At 34.5% G+C, this 14,929-nt stretch overlaps 1 protein-coding gene across 5 annotated transcripts in view; it reads left to right on the plus strand.

The window, feature by feature from the left end:
- Window positions 1–14,929, plus strand: part of herc2 (HECT and RLD domain containing E3 ubiquitin protein ligase 2) — a 488,151-nt gene that overhangs the window by 209,698 nt on the left and 263,524 nt on the right. For all 5 annotated transcript variants that reach the window (XM_051927044.1, XM_051927043.1, XM_051927046.1 and 2 more), the window contains exons 14-19: window positions 699–812; window positions 3,189–3,440; window positions 4,339–4,532; window positions 5,940–6,140; window positions 8,900–9,128; window positions 13,364–13,488. In XM_051927044.1, the coding sequence (XP_051783004.1) occupies window positions 699–812; window positions 3,189–3,440; window positions 4,339–4,532; window positions 5,940–6,140; window positions 8,900–9,128; window positions 13,364–13,488 (1,115 nt within the window). The remainder of the gene's footprint in view (window positions 1–698; window positions 813–3,188; window positions 3,441–4,338; window positions 4,533–5,939; window positions 6,141–8,899; window positions 9,129–13,363; window positions 13,489–14,929) is intronic.

Here is a 14,929-nt window from a genome sequence, read left to right on the forward strand (position 1 = left end):
AATTTATTAGACAACAGGGTGGTGGTCCATCATAGGGCTTACTTGCACATATGGGGCATTTTATAGTTGTAACTGGAATGTATGTCTTTGGGAACAATGTGTAGATCTGTCATTTGTTTTAAATCAGCATTGCCTACTGACTTAAAACAGTTCTTACTATGTTAATCCTAATAGTCTGTCAGCATTCGTTGACAATGAGAAAACAAATGACTTAGTAATACAGGTATTTCATTAGCATTTTATGATGTGAAAACCACCCTTAATGGCACTTCATTTGAAGTGATTTCTACTTAAGAACAGAGGAAAAGGAAATCTTATACTTTTAGAAAATACCTTGCAATGAAACGTTTTTTACCCTGCAACCTTCTTTTTTCATCCAGTATGAGGAACAGAAGACTGGTGTGTTAGAGTGTGTGTGTGTGTATGTGTGTGCGTGTGCGCATGTGTTTTGCACAAGTATCATAGATCATAGCGTTACTGAACCTGGCTTTCACAATAAATTTTCACAATAAATATATACAGAGTTACTGGTAGCTTGCAGTAGTACTCCCTTTTTCCTACTGCCTAAGGTTTGATGCATAATGTTAAAATAAGTTATTAGGATGTTTACAGATAAGTCTAAATAATAATGTGCATGCTTATAAGGAAGAACAATAATTTGTTTAATTTGAAATCTTTCAATTTCTGCTTGAGTGCAGGTTCGAGTGAAGATCAGACCACACCAATGCTTGTAACTGGGTTGAAAGGTCTTAAGGTCATTGATGTTTCCTGTGGAAGTGGTGATGCTCAGACTTTAGCTGTTACCGAAAATGGTGAGTGATTATACTATTGTTACTTTTATGTATGTATTTTAGTTTTTTTTTTTTTTTCTGTTACTTTCCACACTAACTCCCAATCTAGCCATATTGAAGTAAACTATCTTCAATCAATAGTCATTCTATGCCATATGCACTCTGTAAACCTGTTTATAAATGGTGCTTAGCTGTTGTTAAATAGCAGTTTTTCTTCACCCGTGATTTTCATAGAATGTTGAATGGTGACATACTGCATGCTGTTATCTCCGGAAACTAGTTAATCACCAACTAATGAAAATTTTTAACGGTTTACTTTCAGCGTTTTGTTCTTCTAGTCACTGAAATCTGTTAATTTTATAGCTACTACATCAACGATGTTGAGTTAAGATTTACAGACATTACTAGGCTTAGAACATGTACATGTATATCATTGAAGGTTACATTGGGATAAAAGATACAAGCTTTACTGTACATCTGTTGGTAGTTTTGGGATGTGAGTGACTCTTTCTTACTTTTGCATTTGATCTTTAAGGGGGCAGTTGTGTTGTATGAAGTTATAGGAGGTAAAAGTTTTTATTAACAATTTTTGGTACAGATTGAAAGTTGTTTATATAGTCTTCACTCTAAACAGAGACGTAGCTTCTTAACCAAATATTATGTCAGTGTAGATGACGAGAAAAAACATCACCCCTTACCTGATTATCAATGAAAATTTTGATTGATAACAAAGCCCTTCTATAACCTTGATGTAAGGCAAACTGTTTTGTCTTACTGATTTTGAATATAAGCTGAACACTGCATTTACAAAGTTTTTTTTATAGAGTTTGTGCTCTTTCAATGGGTGGATGCAAATCTTGTCAGTGACACAAACCATTAAACTGAATGTGTGATCATTACAATGGATTGTTTTACTACATTTACTTGCTAGATTTGTAAAACAGGCAAAAGACTCCATGCGTGTTCAAATTATAGTGAGTTTGCTAATACCATTATATTTTATCCTCTAGCAGCACACAAAACACTAACTACAAGATATAAAATGTGGTTAATGACTATAAATAGTCTCCAAAAATTTTTTGATTTACAAATGCTGTGACACATAGTAGGCAGGTATCCTAGATTCAATGAGAGAAGAAACACTTAGTGTTAAGCAGAGTGCAAAATATCCTTTGGTAATTAGGGACTTCAGTACTTTTCTGTGTGCTGAACACTGAAATCTTACTCTGATACTAAGGAATATACAACACCTTAGATATATATTAAGTAGAATCATACTTAAGTTAATTAAATATTAAGTGGAAGAAATAGTAGTAAAAGTATTCTACAAAAAAAGCCATGCCACCTTGCACTTTAGACCAGTATCACACAGAACAACCTCTGTTAATGGAATTAACTTAGTGCCATGAACCAATTCACCATTCTGCTACAGACCAGTGTTGCAGCTGCAGTTACTTAAGAGCACAGAAGACAGAGCTACATGAACATTGTATTTCCTTCACTTTCTCCTGTCCACTGTCAGACTCTTCAATATCACTAAGAACAAGACCAGCACTAACAGCTGTGCCCGGCTCCTATTTATACTTTTTCTACTATTTATACTTTTTTTTCTTACTCTCTTACCCTCTTTCTCAAATCCTCTTGAGGTTTGTCAAATGATGTTCTTCCCTTTCTTGCTGGCCAGTCTTCTGTAGCCCAACCATCCAACCCCACCCAGGTGTTACAAATGCTCACAGACATCTGCTTTTCCACCCAGCTTGTGAAGAGCTGTCTGCCAGCTACCATCCAGGTTGCAGTTGTGGAGTCAGAGTCACTAAGTTCTTTTTGCACTTATTTTATTTATTAGACATTTTTTGACTTATTTTAATAAAAGTGTTGATGTGGGTGTTACGTTTGTCCGTGTGTTTTATTAGATAAGCTGTAGTCACACATTTACAGTGCATCTGTTTTACTAGCAAATTAAACCTGCTTTCCTACATTTGGATTTTGTTTATCATATGTCATTGTAGTTTGCAAAAATTAAAGTATGTTTACTAGGATTGTGTACTACGTGTCTTTTAAAATCTCTTCATATGTGGATTTTTATTTACCTTCTACTGTAAGAAATAGCCCATAAAAACAAAGTTTTGATAAAATAAGAGTCTATGCTTTGCTGATGTACCATGCTGTGCCTGTTTCTTTTAAAGAATTGTACCAGACCTTTTTCCTACAAAAAAAAATAACATGGCCTAAAATGTAATCTGATGTGTGCTTTTTTACAGGTACCTCTGGATGTTTAATGTTTAAAGTATCACCCATAAAAGTGTTTGTTTGATGTCAGTTTGAGTCTAGTAGATAGGTATGTAGGGTTATTGTGGGATTTATGACTGACCTGTGAACTTTTTTTTCCCCTGTCAGGTCAAGTATGGTCTTGGGGAGATGGAGACTATGGAAAATTAGGAAGAGGAGGGAGTGATGGATGTAAAACACCAAAGCTAGTTGAAAAATTGCAGGACCTAAACATTGTAAAAGTTTGCTGTGGCAGCCAATTCTCAGTTGCTTTGACAAAGGATGGACAAGTCTATACTTGGGGTAAAGGTGATAACCAGCGCTTGGGGCATGGGACAGAAGAACATGTCAGATATCCAAAGTTACTTGATAGTTTACAAGGTATGAAGCTCTGTTACACTGATATGCCTTTTATCCATTTAAGTTTTATTTATTCAGTAATATTTATTATTTCTGTTTAATATGTTTATTTTTGTAATTTTTGATGAATTTTAGGTGATTCTTTAGCAAGACTTGGAAAAAAAATAGCCTGCATACTTGATATAGTTTTATGTCATTTTCATTTAAATACACAGTAAAATTGCTTAATCCAATATTACAACAAATTTGTAGTGTTTAACCTTGAAATTTGGTTCCTGTCATTTAACTGTGCGTAACTTTCTGGAAATTTAGTTCTCTAATTAGAGCAGTGTTGGGAGAGTTTCAATATTCTAAAACCATGCAGCATTGTAATTGTTGTCATTTGGGTTGTATCAAATTCTGAATCTGTTAACTCATCTTGCTGGTTGCCTGATCAGACCAATCTAAAATTTCCTTCTCTTTCTCTCTTTTTGGGGAGTCTTCATTCCCACTTATCTTAATAGAGAAAGTGATTGACATGAATTTTAGACTGGTTTTATTTTAATTGGCTAGTACTTCAGTGCTTGAATAGTGTGCAATCCAAAATTTTATACTGCTTTGATAGTGTATCAGAATTAGTGATGAGTGATTATTAGCTAAACAGTGATAGAACTCAATTTCTAGAATTTTTCTTAGCATTTTCTGAAATTCCATCCCAAGTTTGTGGAGTTTTATGTTGTGTATTTTATTACAGTGTATCTTGAAATGTTATAGTTAATGTGTTACAGCATAAATAGATTCTTCATGGCCATTGTGACTCACTACCATCGTGATGAATGTGAACTCGCAATCCAAATATGGGTCACAAGTGGTTGAAAAACACTGTTATCGAGCATATTGTAATGATGTATTTCTTTTTTTTGTGTGTAATTTATCTTAGGAAAAAAAGTAGTTGACATTGCCGTTGGCTCGACACACTGTTTAGCACTAACTGATGATGGGGAAGTGCATAGCTGGGGCAGCAATGACCAGTTCCAACATTTTGATACGCTTTTCATAAACAAGAAGAAGCCATCAGCTTTGCCAAGCCTAAATGCAAAACATATTGTAGGGATTGCCTGTGGTCCTGCTCAGGTAAGTGAATTTTTATGCATATATTTTATCTGCAAGGGTAAACTACAGTATATATTTGTGGTCTTCTGGTACCTCTCAGTCAAATCTGGAGACTCCTGAAAATATTGCATGTAAATTGACTCTCAACCAGTGTGAATTTCTTGGCTTTGGATTGCTGCTATAACATGTACCAGCAACCGTTTGGTCACAGCTCCTTTCAGTTGCCTTGTTTACTCAAGGCTTGGACAGGTCCTATTCAAAGTATTTGTTCCTAACCTCTTTCGTGATGCAGGAGAAATTCTTCTATAGGTCAGAGCTGAACTCATTCTTTATAAATGTATCAACCAGCTGCAGTCAATATATGTGGGCCCTTCTAGTTATGTCAAGTGGCTGCTCCCATCTGTGTGAGTTAGTTCACCACAAAGTGGTAAACAGTTGATGGCTCAACATCCCTCTTACTTGAATGTCTAGTGCACAGTCCTTAGATTAGATGCCTGTAATTGCTGTTTGGCCCATTTAGTCTGGTACCCAGTACACTTAAGGGCTCCTTGTGTTTGAATAACGTGTTCATCACATACAATTTTATCAATAGCACTGAACTCAAATAATAATTTACACCTAAGTTTCGCTATCAAGCAGTTCCCATCCCTCCAGGTATCTCAATCAACTCCCAAGCCTTTTAATTTGTTCTGTGTCTCAAAAAACAGTTTCCATTTGCAATTTCCATTATTTATTCTTTCCTATAAACCAATTGGCATTGTAGCATACCCACAGTTATCAGCCTTTGTGAAATAGTTGTACACAGATCCCCTTAGCAAATTCTATATATAGATTTTGCTTCCTTTTCTTATATAAAGTTATGGAAAAATAAAAGAGCTAATTGCTTTCAGGAGTCTTCTTGCCTTTCTTGATGTTAAAAAAATCAATTTCTAAACTTTAATTTTTTAGTAGCTTATAGTTAACATGGGAATGACAAAGGCAGTTTTGCCCATTTAAAATACTTTTGTTGTGATTTGGCAATGAGATTGTTTGCACTTACCAATCTATTGCAGCTCACCATGTCCAAAAATTATGTAATCACTCACTAAAATCTTATTATATTAATGATTGATATTCAAACATTATTGCTACTACTATCTACTGTATAATCACCTGATGAATTTATTATACTGTTACTTATCAGTACTTTCTGGGTTTTAAATATTTACTGCTTTTTATTATTATTTTTCTGATCTGATTGACTTGATCTGTTTTTCAGGCATAAAACAATTTAACCATTCAGTAAGTAATAGCTAGCTATTCAAAATACTGATTTGACAGAGCAGAGAAGTGTACTGTATGTTTTCAGTAGCTTTTATAATATTGGCTTAAGGTTATGGATGCTCCTGCTGCATATTTCTAATTATTTCACCCTTTCTCCCCTGTCAGAGCTTTGCTTGGTCCTCAAGTTCTGAGTGGTCAATCAGTCTGCGTGTACCTTTTGTTGTGGATGTTTGTCCTATGACTTTTGAACAGCTTGATTTACTACTGCGTCAAGTGAGTGAAGGTATGGATGGTACCTCTGACTGGCCTCCCCCACAGGAGAAGGAATGTATGGTGGTGGCAACACTGAATCTTTTAAGACTACAGGTACGTAAGTCTTCAACAGAACAAGTAAACTTCAGTTTGATATTTTTAGAATCATCATAAGAGTCTTCAGAGTACAGCTGTATACAGTACATCGTACTCTAATGTAGTGCTTTTTTTTTCCGCGTTTTTTAAAATAATTTGAACACAGGCAGAATAAGTTAACTTTTATAAGAATGTTCTGTTAATTAGAGATGGGGCTTGAACTGGCATTGTTGTGGCTGAAAGTGTAATTCTTTAACCTCTAGGTTAGTTTGCTTGTCCAAAAAGAAAAAATATATAATTTTGTGGAAAGTTTAAAAAAGGTACATTTCAACTGATTAAATTTATTATAGGAATTTATAGTACAGTATTCGACCAGATCATCTAAACCTTAATGTTTATATTTTAAGGATTTTTTTAAAACTTGATTTTCAAAGCATAATAAAAATTATAAGGTTTTACCTATCCATCCATTATATGCACCTTTGTATTTTAAGTATTATTTAGTAGTGCATTATGAAGATGTTACTAATTAAGTCAGTCTGAAAGCACAGAAGACCTAGCTAGTTTCAAGTATATAAGTGATAATACTTGAGTCTTGCTTATTCAGTATGGCAGAACTATTCACATTCACAATTTCAGAAAATGTAATAATACTGTATTTGGTTTAAATTGATTGGCATAACTGTACCAGGCCTAATATTACAAAACAAGGAAAAAAAAGAAAGTGTGCATACTTAAACATGGCAAGCATCTCCAGTATCTCTTATTGCTCAGCCTTTTGATGGCCTCATGTTCTCCTTTCATGGATTGGATCATTTAGACTTTGTACAAAATGGTGAGAAATACATTATCTACTGGTGATAGCAAGATGCTATATTGTTTAATGCAGTATCTTGAATGTATTACAAACACTCAATGCATCACCCATCTTCACAATATACTTAATTTGTACCTCAATTATTTTGCCTTTTAATTACTTGCTAACACAAGAGTATTTTGCATGCAGCCGTGGGATTTATTTATAATTGAACCTCACTTGTACATGCCCAGGTCAAACTGCTTCCTGGCTGTCTGTGCTCCTTAAGAAGTTGCTCTAAAAGTGTTGATGTTTCAAGAAGCAGAACAAGTAGTATATACTTGGGGGGGGGGGGGGGGGGGTGGGGGGGGAAGGAAGATGCCAGACTGTGTACTGCTTTTTTAATTGAGAATTCTAAGTCACCATTACAGGGTATGGCAACTGTGAAGATGTGAAATGAATTGCTTTTGTTGAAATAAAGAGGCAGCATATGTAGCCATTATTGAAACTGGCAGTGAGATATGTGGTACTACCTATGGTTTTAACAGTAACGTCAGAAGTTTAATGTGACAGAAAGTAGATGAGAAAGTTTAGTTGTAAGAGTGAATGACAAGGATCATTCATTCAATGTAGTTGCCAACAGATAAACAAGATAAACAAGTAAAAGACAAATTGACAAGCAGCTATTGGGTGTCACCGTTTAAAAAAATATGTGGAACCAAGGCACAACCAGTAAATTAAGTACAACCAATTTATTTTATGTATGTTTTAAGGAATCAATTCATTTTAGAACATAATTAATACTGAATTTAAACTTGATTGCTTACACAGTTTATAACTAATTGCACTATTGGGTGTCACCGTTTAAAAAAATATGTGGAACCAAGGCACAACCAGTAAATTAAGTACAACCAATTTATTTTATGTATGTTTTAAGGAATCAATTCATTTTAGAACATAATTAATACTGAATTTAAACTTGATTGCTTACACAGTTTATAACTAATTGCAATGGTAGTGCTGCTGCTTTGCAGTAAGGAGACTGGGGAAGATTGTGGGTTCGCTTCCCGGTTCCTCCCTGTATGGATAGCACTTTGAGTACTGAGAAAGCGCTATATAAATGTGTAATGAATTATTATTATTAAATCAATCTACCTTTGTTTCTTTTTGAGTAAAATATGACCATGTTTTAATCAAGCTAAAGAAATTCATTTTTAGATTTGTGCACTTTTATGGGGTTCGAAATGGACCATAGTCATTGTAATTTTGTAATAGTTTTTGGTGACACATTAAATTAAATGTATCATATTTTAGTGTAAATATGCTATAAGTACTTGTCAAGCCAGCATGTAATTAGGAAATAATCTGTAACACAAGCGCATAATCAGGTGTAGAATAAAACTAAGAAAAGTATTCTTGCTTTATCATTGGTTAAGTCGAACAATAAGTACACACTGTTTAGACACATATCTAGACACATAATTACTGCATAATTGCATTGTAAATAGACTGTAATAAGGGAAACAACAGAGTTCCAGAGTGTTTTTAATTAAGACAATCATCTTCTCAAATTCAGTGTTTTATTTCTAGATGTTTAATTTTAAATGCCAACAAGTGAATGTACTGTAGGTGTTGCATTGCTTTAGAAACCTTGGCCATCAATTTTGTTTGGTAAATTCCAAGACATTTTTTGTACTTTAATAAAATTCATTCCAGTTTGGATTCTGATTTCCTCTCTGATTTTAAGTTTTCTACTAGTTAAATTAAAATTGAAAATCATAGAGAGGAAAATCCATTGCTAGAAAGGTTTATTTTAAGGTTGCAGTGCATATCAAATATCCATATACAGTATATTTAAAATTTATAAACTCTCCCATCTGAACTATTCACATAATTATTTTGCCTTATTATTATAATTTAATCTAAATGGCAGACAAAAGAATACCTAATTAATTATTCATTTAATTGTTTTCTGTTCTAGCTTCATGCAGCAATTAGTAACCAGGTGGATCCTGATACCCTGGGTTTGGGTTTAGGAAGTGTGCTATTAAACAGCCTGAAACAAACTGTGGTAACCTTAGCAAGCAATGCTGGAGTCCTAAATACAGTTCAGTCGGCTGCCCAGGCAGTGCTTCAGAGTGGCTGGTCAGTATTGCTTCCTACGGCGGAGGAGCGGGCTAGGGCGCTTTCAGCACTTCTGCCCAATGCAGGTAATGGTTCAGATAAACTTGTACTTAAATAACTGGTGGCAATTTATTGCAAAAATGTGCAACTCTATTGCAATTTGGCTACTTGCTTAAATGTGATTTTTGAACATAATACTGATTTTTTTGCTTTAATTATCTGACGAAAAGTATTTTTCTATGAAATAGGGTTTTAAATTTTTAAGTCTTGATACACATCCAGAAAGCTTGACTTTCTGTAAAAATTATCAGTTAATAGGCATTAAATGAAACAAAAAAATGCTTTCAGAATTATTTTGCAATTATTCAAAGAACAAAAATGAATATACTGAATAGCGCTTTACTGGGATAAAATAGTCTATACACATAAACTGCCTCTAAACCAATTACAGTTTGCATCATGTACTCCAGAATGGTCAGAAATGATTTACAAAATGAGATGAGAGTAACTTGGAAGGCCTAGGTTTAAGTAAAGTGAAGAGACTTGTATAGTTTAGTTTTTGCCCTCTGGGTAGGTGGTAATGCATTATGTTAAGAGTAGAAAGCATTCTAAAAGGCCACAGCAGAAGGATTGTTGATGTCCATTTTGTCAGGGAGATGCTCTAAAGCAATTTCAAAGCAATTTATAATCACCCATTCTACACTGAAACAGATGTGTAAATGGTGAAACTTTAAACTTGCTCACATTCTCCCAAGAGAAGGTTGTCCAACCAAATTCAACCAGCACTCTCACTAAAATGCATCAATTTTTGGTATTTTTATGGGTTGGTTCACAGAATCACACTTGGCTATAGTTTTCATTAGAGTTCAAGGAGTTGTATTCTTGAACAAGACTTCTGCATCAATGTGCTTTGGAAAGAACCGTCAAAGTTGATGTTATTTTGTGCATCCCTGTATGTTGCAAAAACACAAACGAAAATGTTCTTAGAACAGAACAATGTTAATCAGTTGTAATAAAACATAGTGAGGAAAGCATCATGGTTTCGAGCTGTGCAGTTGCTTGCCTTTGAGTCAAAATAAGGCAACACTACCGTAGAAATCTCAAATGTTATAGACTGAGTGTGTCTTGTGGTAAAAGGCCAAAACACCCATTGAGACTGAGGTACACAACTGATGATGTGTTGTAATGGTGGAAACATCACTAAGTGGTCATTATTAATGTCATCCTGACAAAGAAGACCTCTCTGATGCCACTTAAGGCAAGTGCTGTGCTCAATCATCAGGGATTGTAATATCTAGTCCTTTTAAGCAAACTGTCTGCTTATTAGGAGTAATACCACAAAACAGAGTAAGCAGAAACCTAACCAAAAGTGTATAATTCTATTCTAGGTATATTATTTCTAATAAAGGAAGAACAATTTTTTTATAGGAAAAAAACATTATATACTGTATAAGGCAAAGTAAGCATTTCGAAATCCAACCTAAATTGACAGTTAGTAAAATCAATTAATAATCAATATGTATATATAAATGTAGAATGTTCTCATGAAATAATTAAGTACCCACTTTTAATTATCCCACGTCTTACAACAAAACATTACAACCCCATCAAAGAAACAGAGTTTTGCAGATGCCATATATATACAATACTGTGCAAAAGTTTTAGGCAGGTGTGAAAAAATGCTGTAAACAAAGAATGCTTTCAAAAGTGGAAGTGTTAATCATTTATTTTCATCAAGCAACAAAATGCAGTGAATGAACAAAAGAGAAATCTAAATCAAATCAATATTTGGTGTGACCACCCTTTGCCTTCAAAACAGCATCAATTCTTCTAGGTACACTTGCACACAGTTTTTGAAGGAACTCGGCTGGTAGGTTGTTCCAAACATCTTGGAGAACTAACCACAGATCTTCTGTGGATGTATGCTTCCTCACATCCTTCTGTCTCTTCATGTAATCCCAGACACACTCGATGATGTTGAGATCAGGGCTCTGTGGGGGCCATGCCATCACTTCCAGGACTTCTTGTTCTTCTTTACGCTGAAGATGGTTATTAATGACTTTGGCTGTATGTTTGGGGTCGTTGTCCTGCTGCAGAATAAATTTGGGGCCAATCATACGCCTCCCTGATGGTATTGCATGATGGATAATTATCTACCTATATTTCTCAGCATTGAGAACACCATTAATCCTGACCAAATCTCCAACTCCATTTGCAGAAATGCAGCCCCAAACGTTCAAGGAACCTCAACCATGCTTCACTGTTGCCTGCAGACACTCATTATTGTACCGCTCTCCAGCCCTTCGACGAACAAACTGCCTTCTGCTACAGCCAAATATTTCAAATTTTGACTCATCAGTTTTTCTACACCCCAGTTCCTATGTTTTCGTGCATGCTTGAGTCACTTGGCCTTGTTTCCACGTTGGAGGTATGGCTTTTTGGCTGCAACTCTTCCATGAAGACCACTTCTGGCCAGACTTCTCCAGACAGTAGATGGGTGTACCTGGGTCCCACTGGTTTCTGCCAGTTCTGAGCTGATGGCACTGCTGGACATCTTCCGATTTCGAAGGGTAATAAGCTTGCTGTGTCTTTCATCTGCAGCACTAAGTTTCCTTGGCCAACCACTGCGTCTACAATCCTCAATGTTGCCCGTTTCTTTGTGCTTCTTCAAAAGAGCTTGAACAGCACATCTTGAAACCCCAGTCTGCTTTGAAATCTTTGTCTGGGAGAGACCTTGCTGATGCAGTATAACTACCTTGTGTCTTGTGGCTGTGTTCAATCTTGCCATGACATGAAACTGTCTTCCACAACCTCACCTTGGTAGCAGAGTTTGGCTGTTCCTCACCCAGTTGTAAGCCTCCTAAACAGCTGTTTCTGTTTCAGTTAATGACTGTGTTTCAACCTATGTGTGACATTGATGATCATTAGCACCTGTTTGGTATAATTGGTTGATCATACACCTGACTATAGTCCTACAAAATTCCTGACTTTGTGCAAGTGTACCTATAAGAATTGATGCTGGTTTGAAGGCAAAAGGTAGTAACACCAAATATTGATTTGCTTTAGATTTTTCTTTTGTTCGCTCACTTTGCGTTTTGTAAATTGATAACAATAAACAATCATTATTTATATTTCTGAAAGCATTCTTTGTTTACAGCATTTTTTCACACCTGCCTAAAACTTTTGCACAGTACTGATATATATATATATATATATATATATATATATATATATATATATATATATATATATATATATATATAATACACACACACACACACACACACACACACAAAGTAACTATAAGAATAGAAAAAAACATTGTGAGCCCATTAAATGAACCGATCAGTCCTATATTTCTACAACAATTATTGAAGAGAATCTTATCATGAAGCCTAAAGAAGCATAGCATAAGAAGAAACCGTTTGAAGTGTCAATGGACTCCTGACTCTTTATGTGATGTGAAGTGTACGTGTGGTAGATGCATTTCGAAAAAGAACCACTTCTTCAGGGCACAGCAAACCAATATTGAACTATTGAATAAGGTTAGGGCTCATAATAGTAGATTTATCATAAATAAAATGACCAAAAATGAAAGTTCACAAGTATATAATTTAAAAAAAATAATGAAACAATCTTGGCAGAGGGGCTTGTAACTATCTCACACGATCCATACACAACACAGAAGTCTTACACTGTCTGAACGGAAAAGAAAAATTGGACTCATCCTTAATTTCACAGTGTACCTGGCAACAGGTAACCAAACCATGAGGCTGTCTGTCAAAAACGCTAAAGTTGTGTCTTACTATTGTGCAGTTTTTATAAAGTTTGGATTGACACAAGTATAGTCTACATCTAAATCTTACTGAAGTGGAGGTGGTGATGTGGCAATTGAAATGGGTTATAAATAGATGAAAAAGGCTTCTGTCATCATATAGTTGAAGTGATCCTGTATGGAATAGTGAGTAAGGATTACAGTGCATATACATTACTGTTATGAAGTTAAAAAAAAATTGATTATTTGTGCATAGTAAGGTAATGCCAGGTACTGACATTAAAGTTAATCCTGTGGTTTTTTTTTGTTGTTATGGGAAATTGCTACAATTTATTTGAAAAAGGCATAGTGTTACAATAAAATACATTAATTTGCTATTAGGACTGAAATGTGTAAAAAAAATAAATAAATAAATAAAACAAGTTATGTATTTTACAAGTAGAGGGTTGTCTTTGTCACAGTATTTCAGTTATTAAAGTGGAAAAATGTAATTAAATAATATATGACATCATCAAATTCTGAGCTAACATTTTCACATTTTTCTAGTTTCAGGTAATGAAAATGGCATAAGCCCAGGTCGTCGGTTTATGATTGATTTACTTGTGAGCAGTTTAATGGCAGATGGTGGTTTGGAATCTGCATTAAATGCTGCTATCACTGCAGAAATTCAGGTTAGTTTCTTGAATTATTTGGTTTGTGTGTGAATTTCACCTTAGCACATTAAAAGTGTTTGTGAAAAATTAATTGACAAACAGCATCAAATGTTACACTGGTAGAAATAGCACACAGAGTTTGAAGACACTGGCTTTACTTCAGTATTACAGACTATTTATTAGTGACAGTTGAACAGAATATTGGCTGACCTGATTTGAGTGATACATAGTAATGCATGACTTGTGGTTTGTAAATTAATTATTGTAATGCAATATTTGTGATAAAGAAACAACAGAGCACACTTTTTGCTTAAGCTATGGCTAGCTGATATAGACAAAAAATCATATCTCGATATATTTTGGCTGAATGGCGATATACAATATATATCTAGATATTTTTATGAAGTGAGTAAAATTTTCAGTGGTAAGCTAAAGCCATACAAGATGTTACAAAAATTTATTTATTTATCAAAATAAAGGTTGAAATACATAACAAATAAATATATATTTAAGTCACAGGCCCACAGTACTTAAAAGAGCTACTGTATGTGGTTTCAGGTTATGAACATAGTGTAAGTGGAAATAAAATGTTTAAATGTAAACAAAAATGGCAGGCGTAAGTGTTCTGAAAATGTATTTGAAATTATATGAAAATTCAGCCTACAACACAGTTAAAATAAAATAATAGTAAATATAAAATAATATTATAACAATATAAATGAATATATGAACCGTTTCTTACTTGCTTCTACTACTGCAGTAGTAGAATGGAGTTTAACACCCTCTTTGTACTGAATGTTGTGCCGCAGTTTTAAGTAATTAAAAAGATTGGTAGTGATCCCACTTTTTGACACTACATCCTTTTGGTATTCTCTGCAGATTATACGATTCTGCTATTCATCTGACCTGTGAAATCCAAACCATACATATATATATATATATATATATATATATATATATATATATATATATATATATATATATATATATATATATACACAGGCAGTCCCCGGGTTACGTATGAGATAGGGACTATAGGTTTGTACTTAAGTTGAATTTGTATGTAAGTTGGAACAGGTACATTATTTTAATAAATAAATATATTTATTTTAATAAATAAATGTAACCAAGTGCTCTGCCAATGAATGATGGAGTTTCACCTCTCTCTGACCTTTTTTATTATTTCTACTTTATTTTCAATGGTGATGGTTTTTCTCTATATTAGTGTATCACCAGCACTTGCATCAGATTTGTGTTTCAGAGACATTCTTGAATGGTGAAGACAAAAGGTTTAGATGAGTTCTTCTGCACAGCACTGTACACGCTATCACAGCAGGAAGGCAGCTGTCGTCAACATGTCTGATGTACTGACAAGAGACAACTTCCTGCTGTGTGCGTAACAGTACAAGCAGGCTTGCTATTGAGAATGAAAGGGGGCGGCAAGGGGCAGTTCACCACC

Source organism: Erpetoichthys calabaricus, chromosome 4 (assembly GCF_900747795.2).
Source record: "Erpetoichthys calabaricus chromosome 4, fErpCal1.3, whole genome shotgun sequence".
Lineage (NCBI taxonomy): Eukaryota > Metazoa > Chordata > Cladistia > Polypteriformes > Polypteridae > Erpetoichthys > Erpetoichthys calabaricus.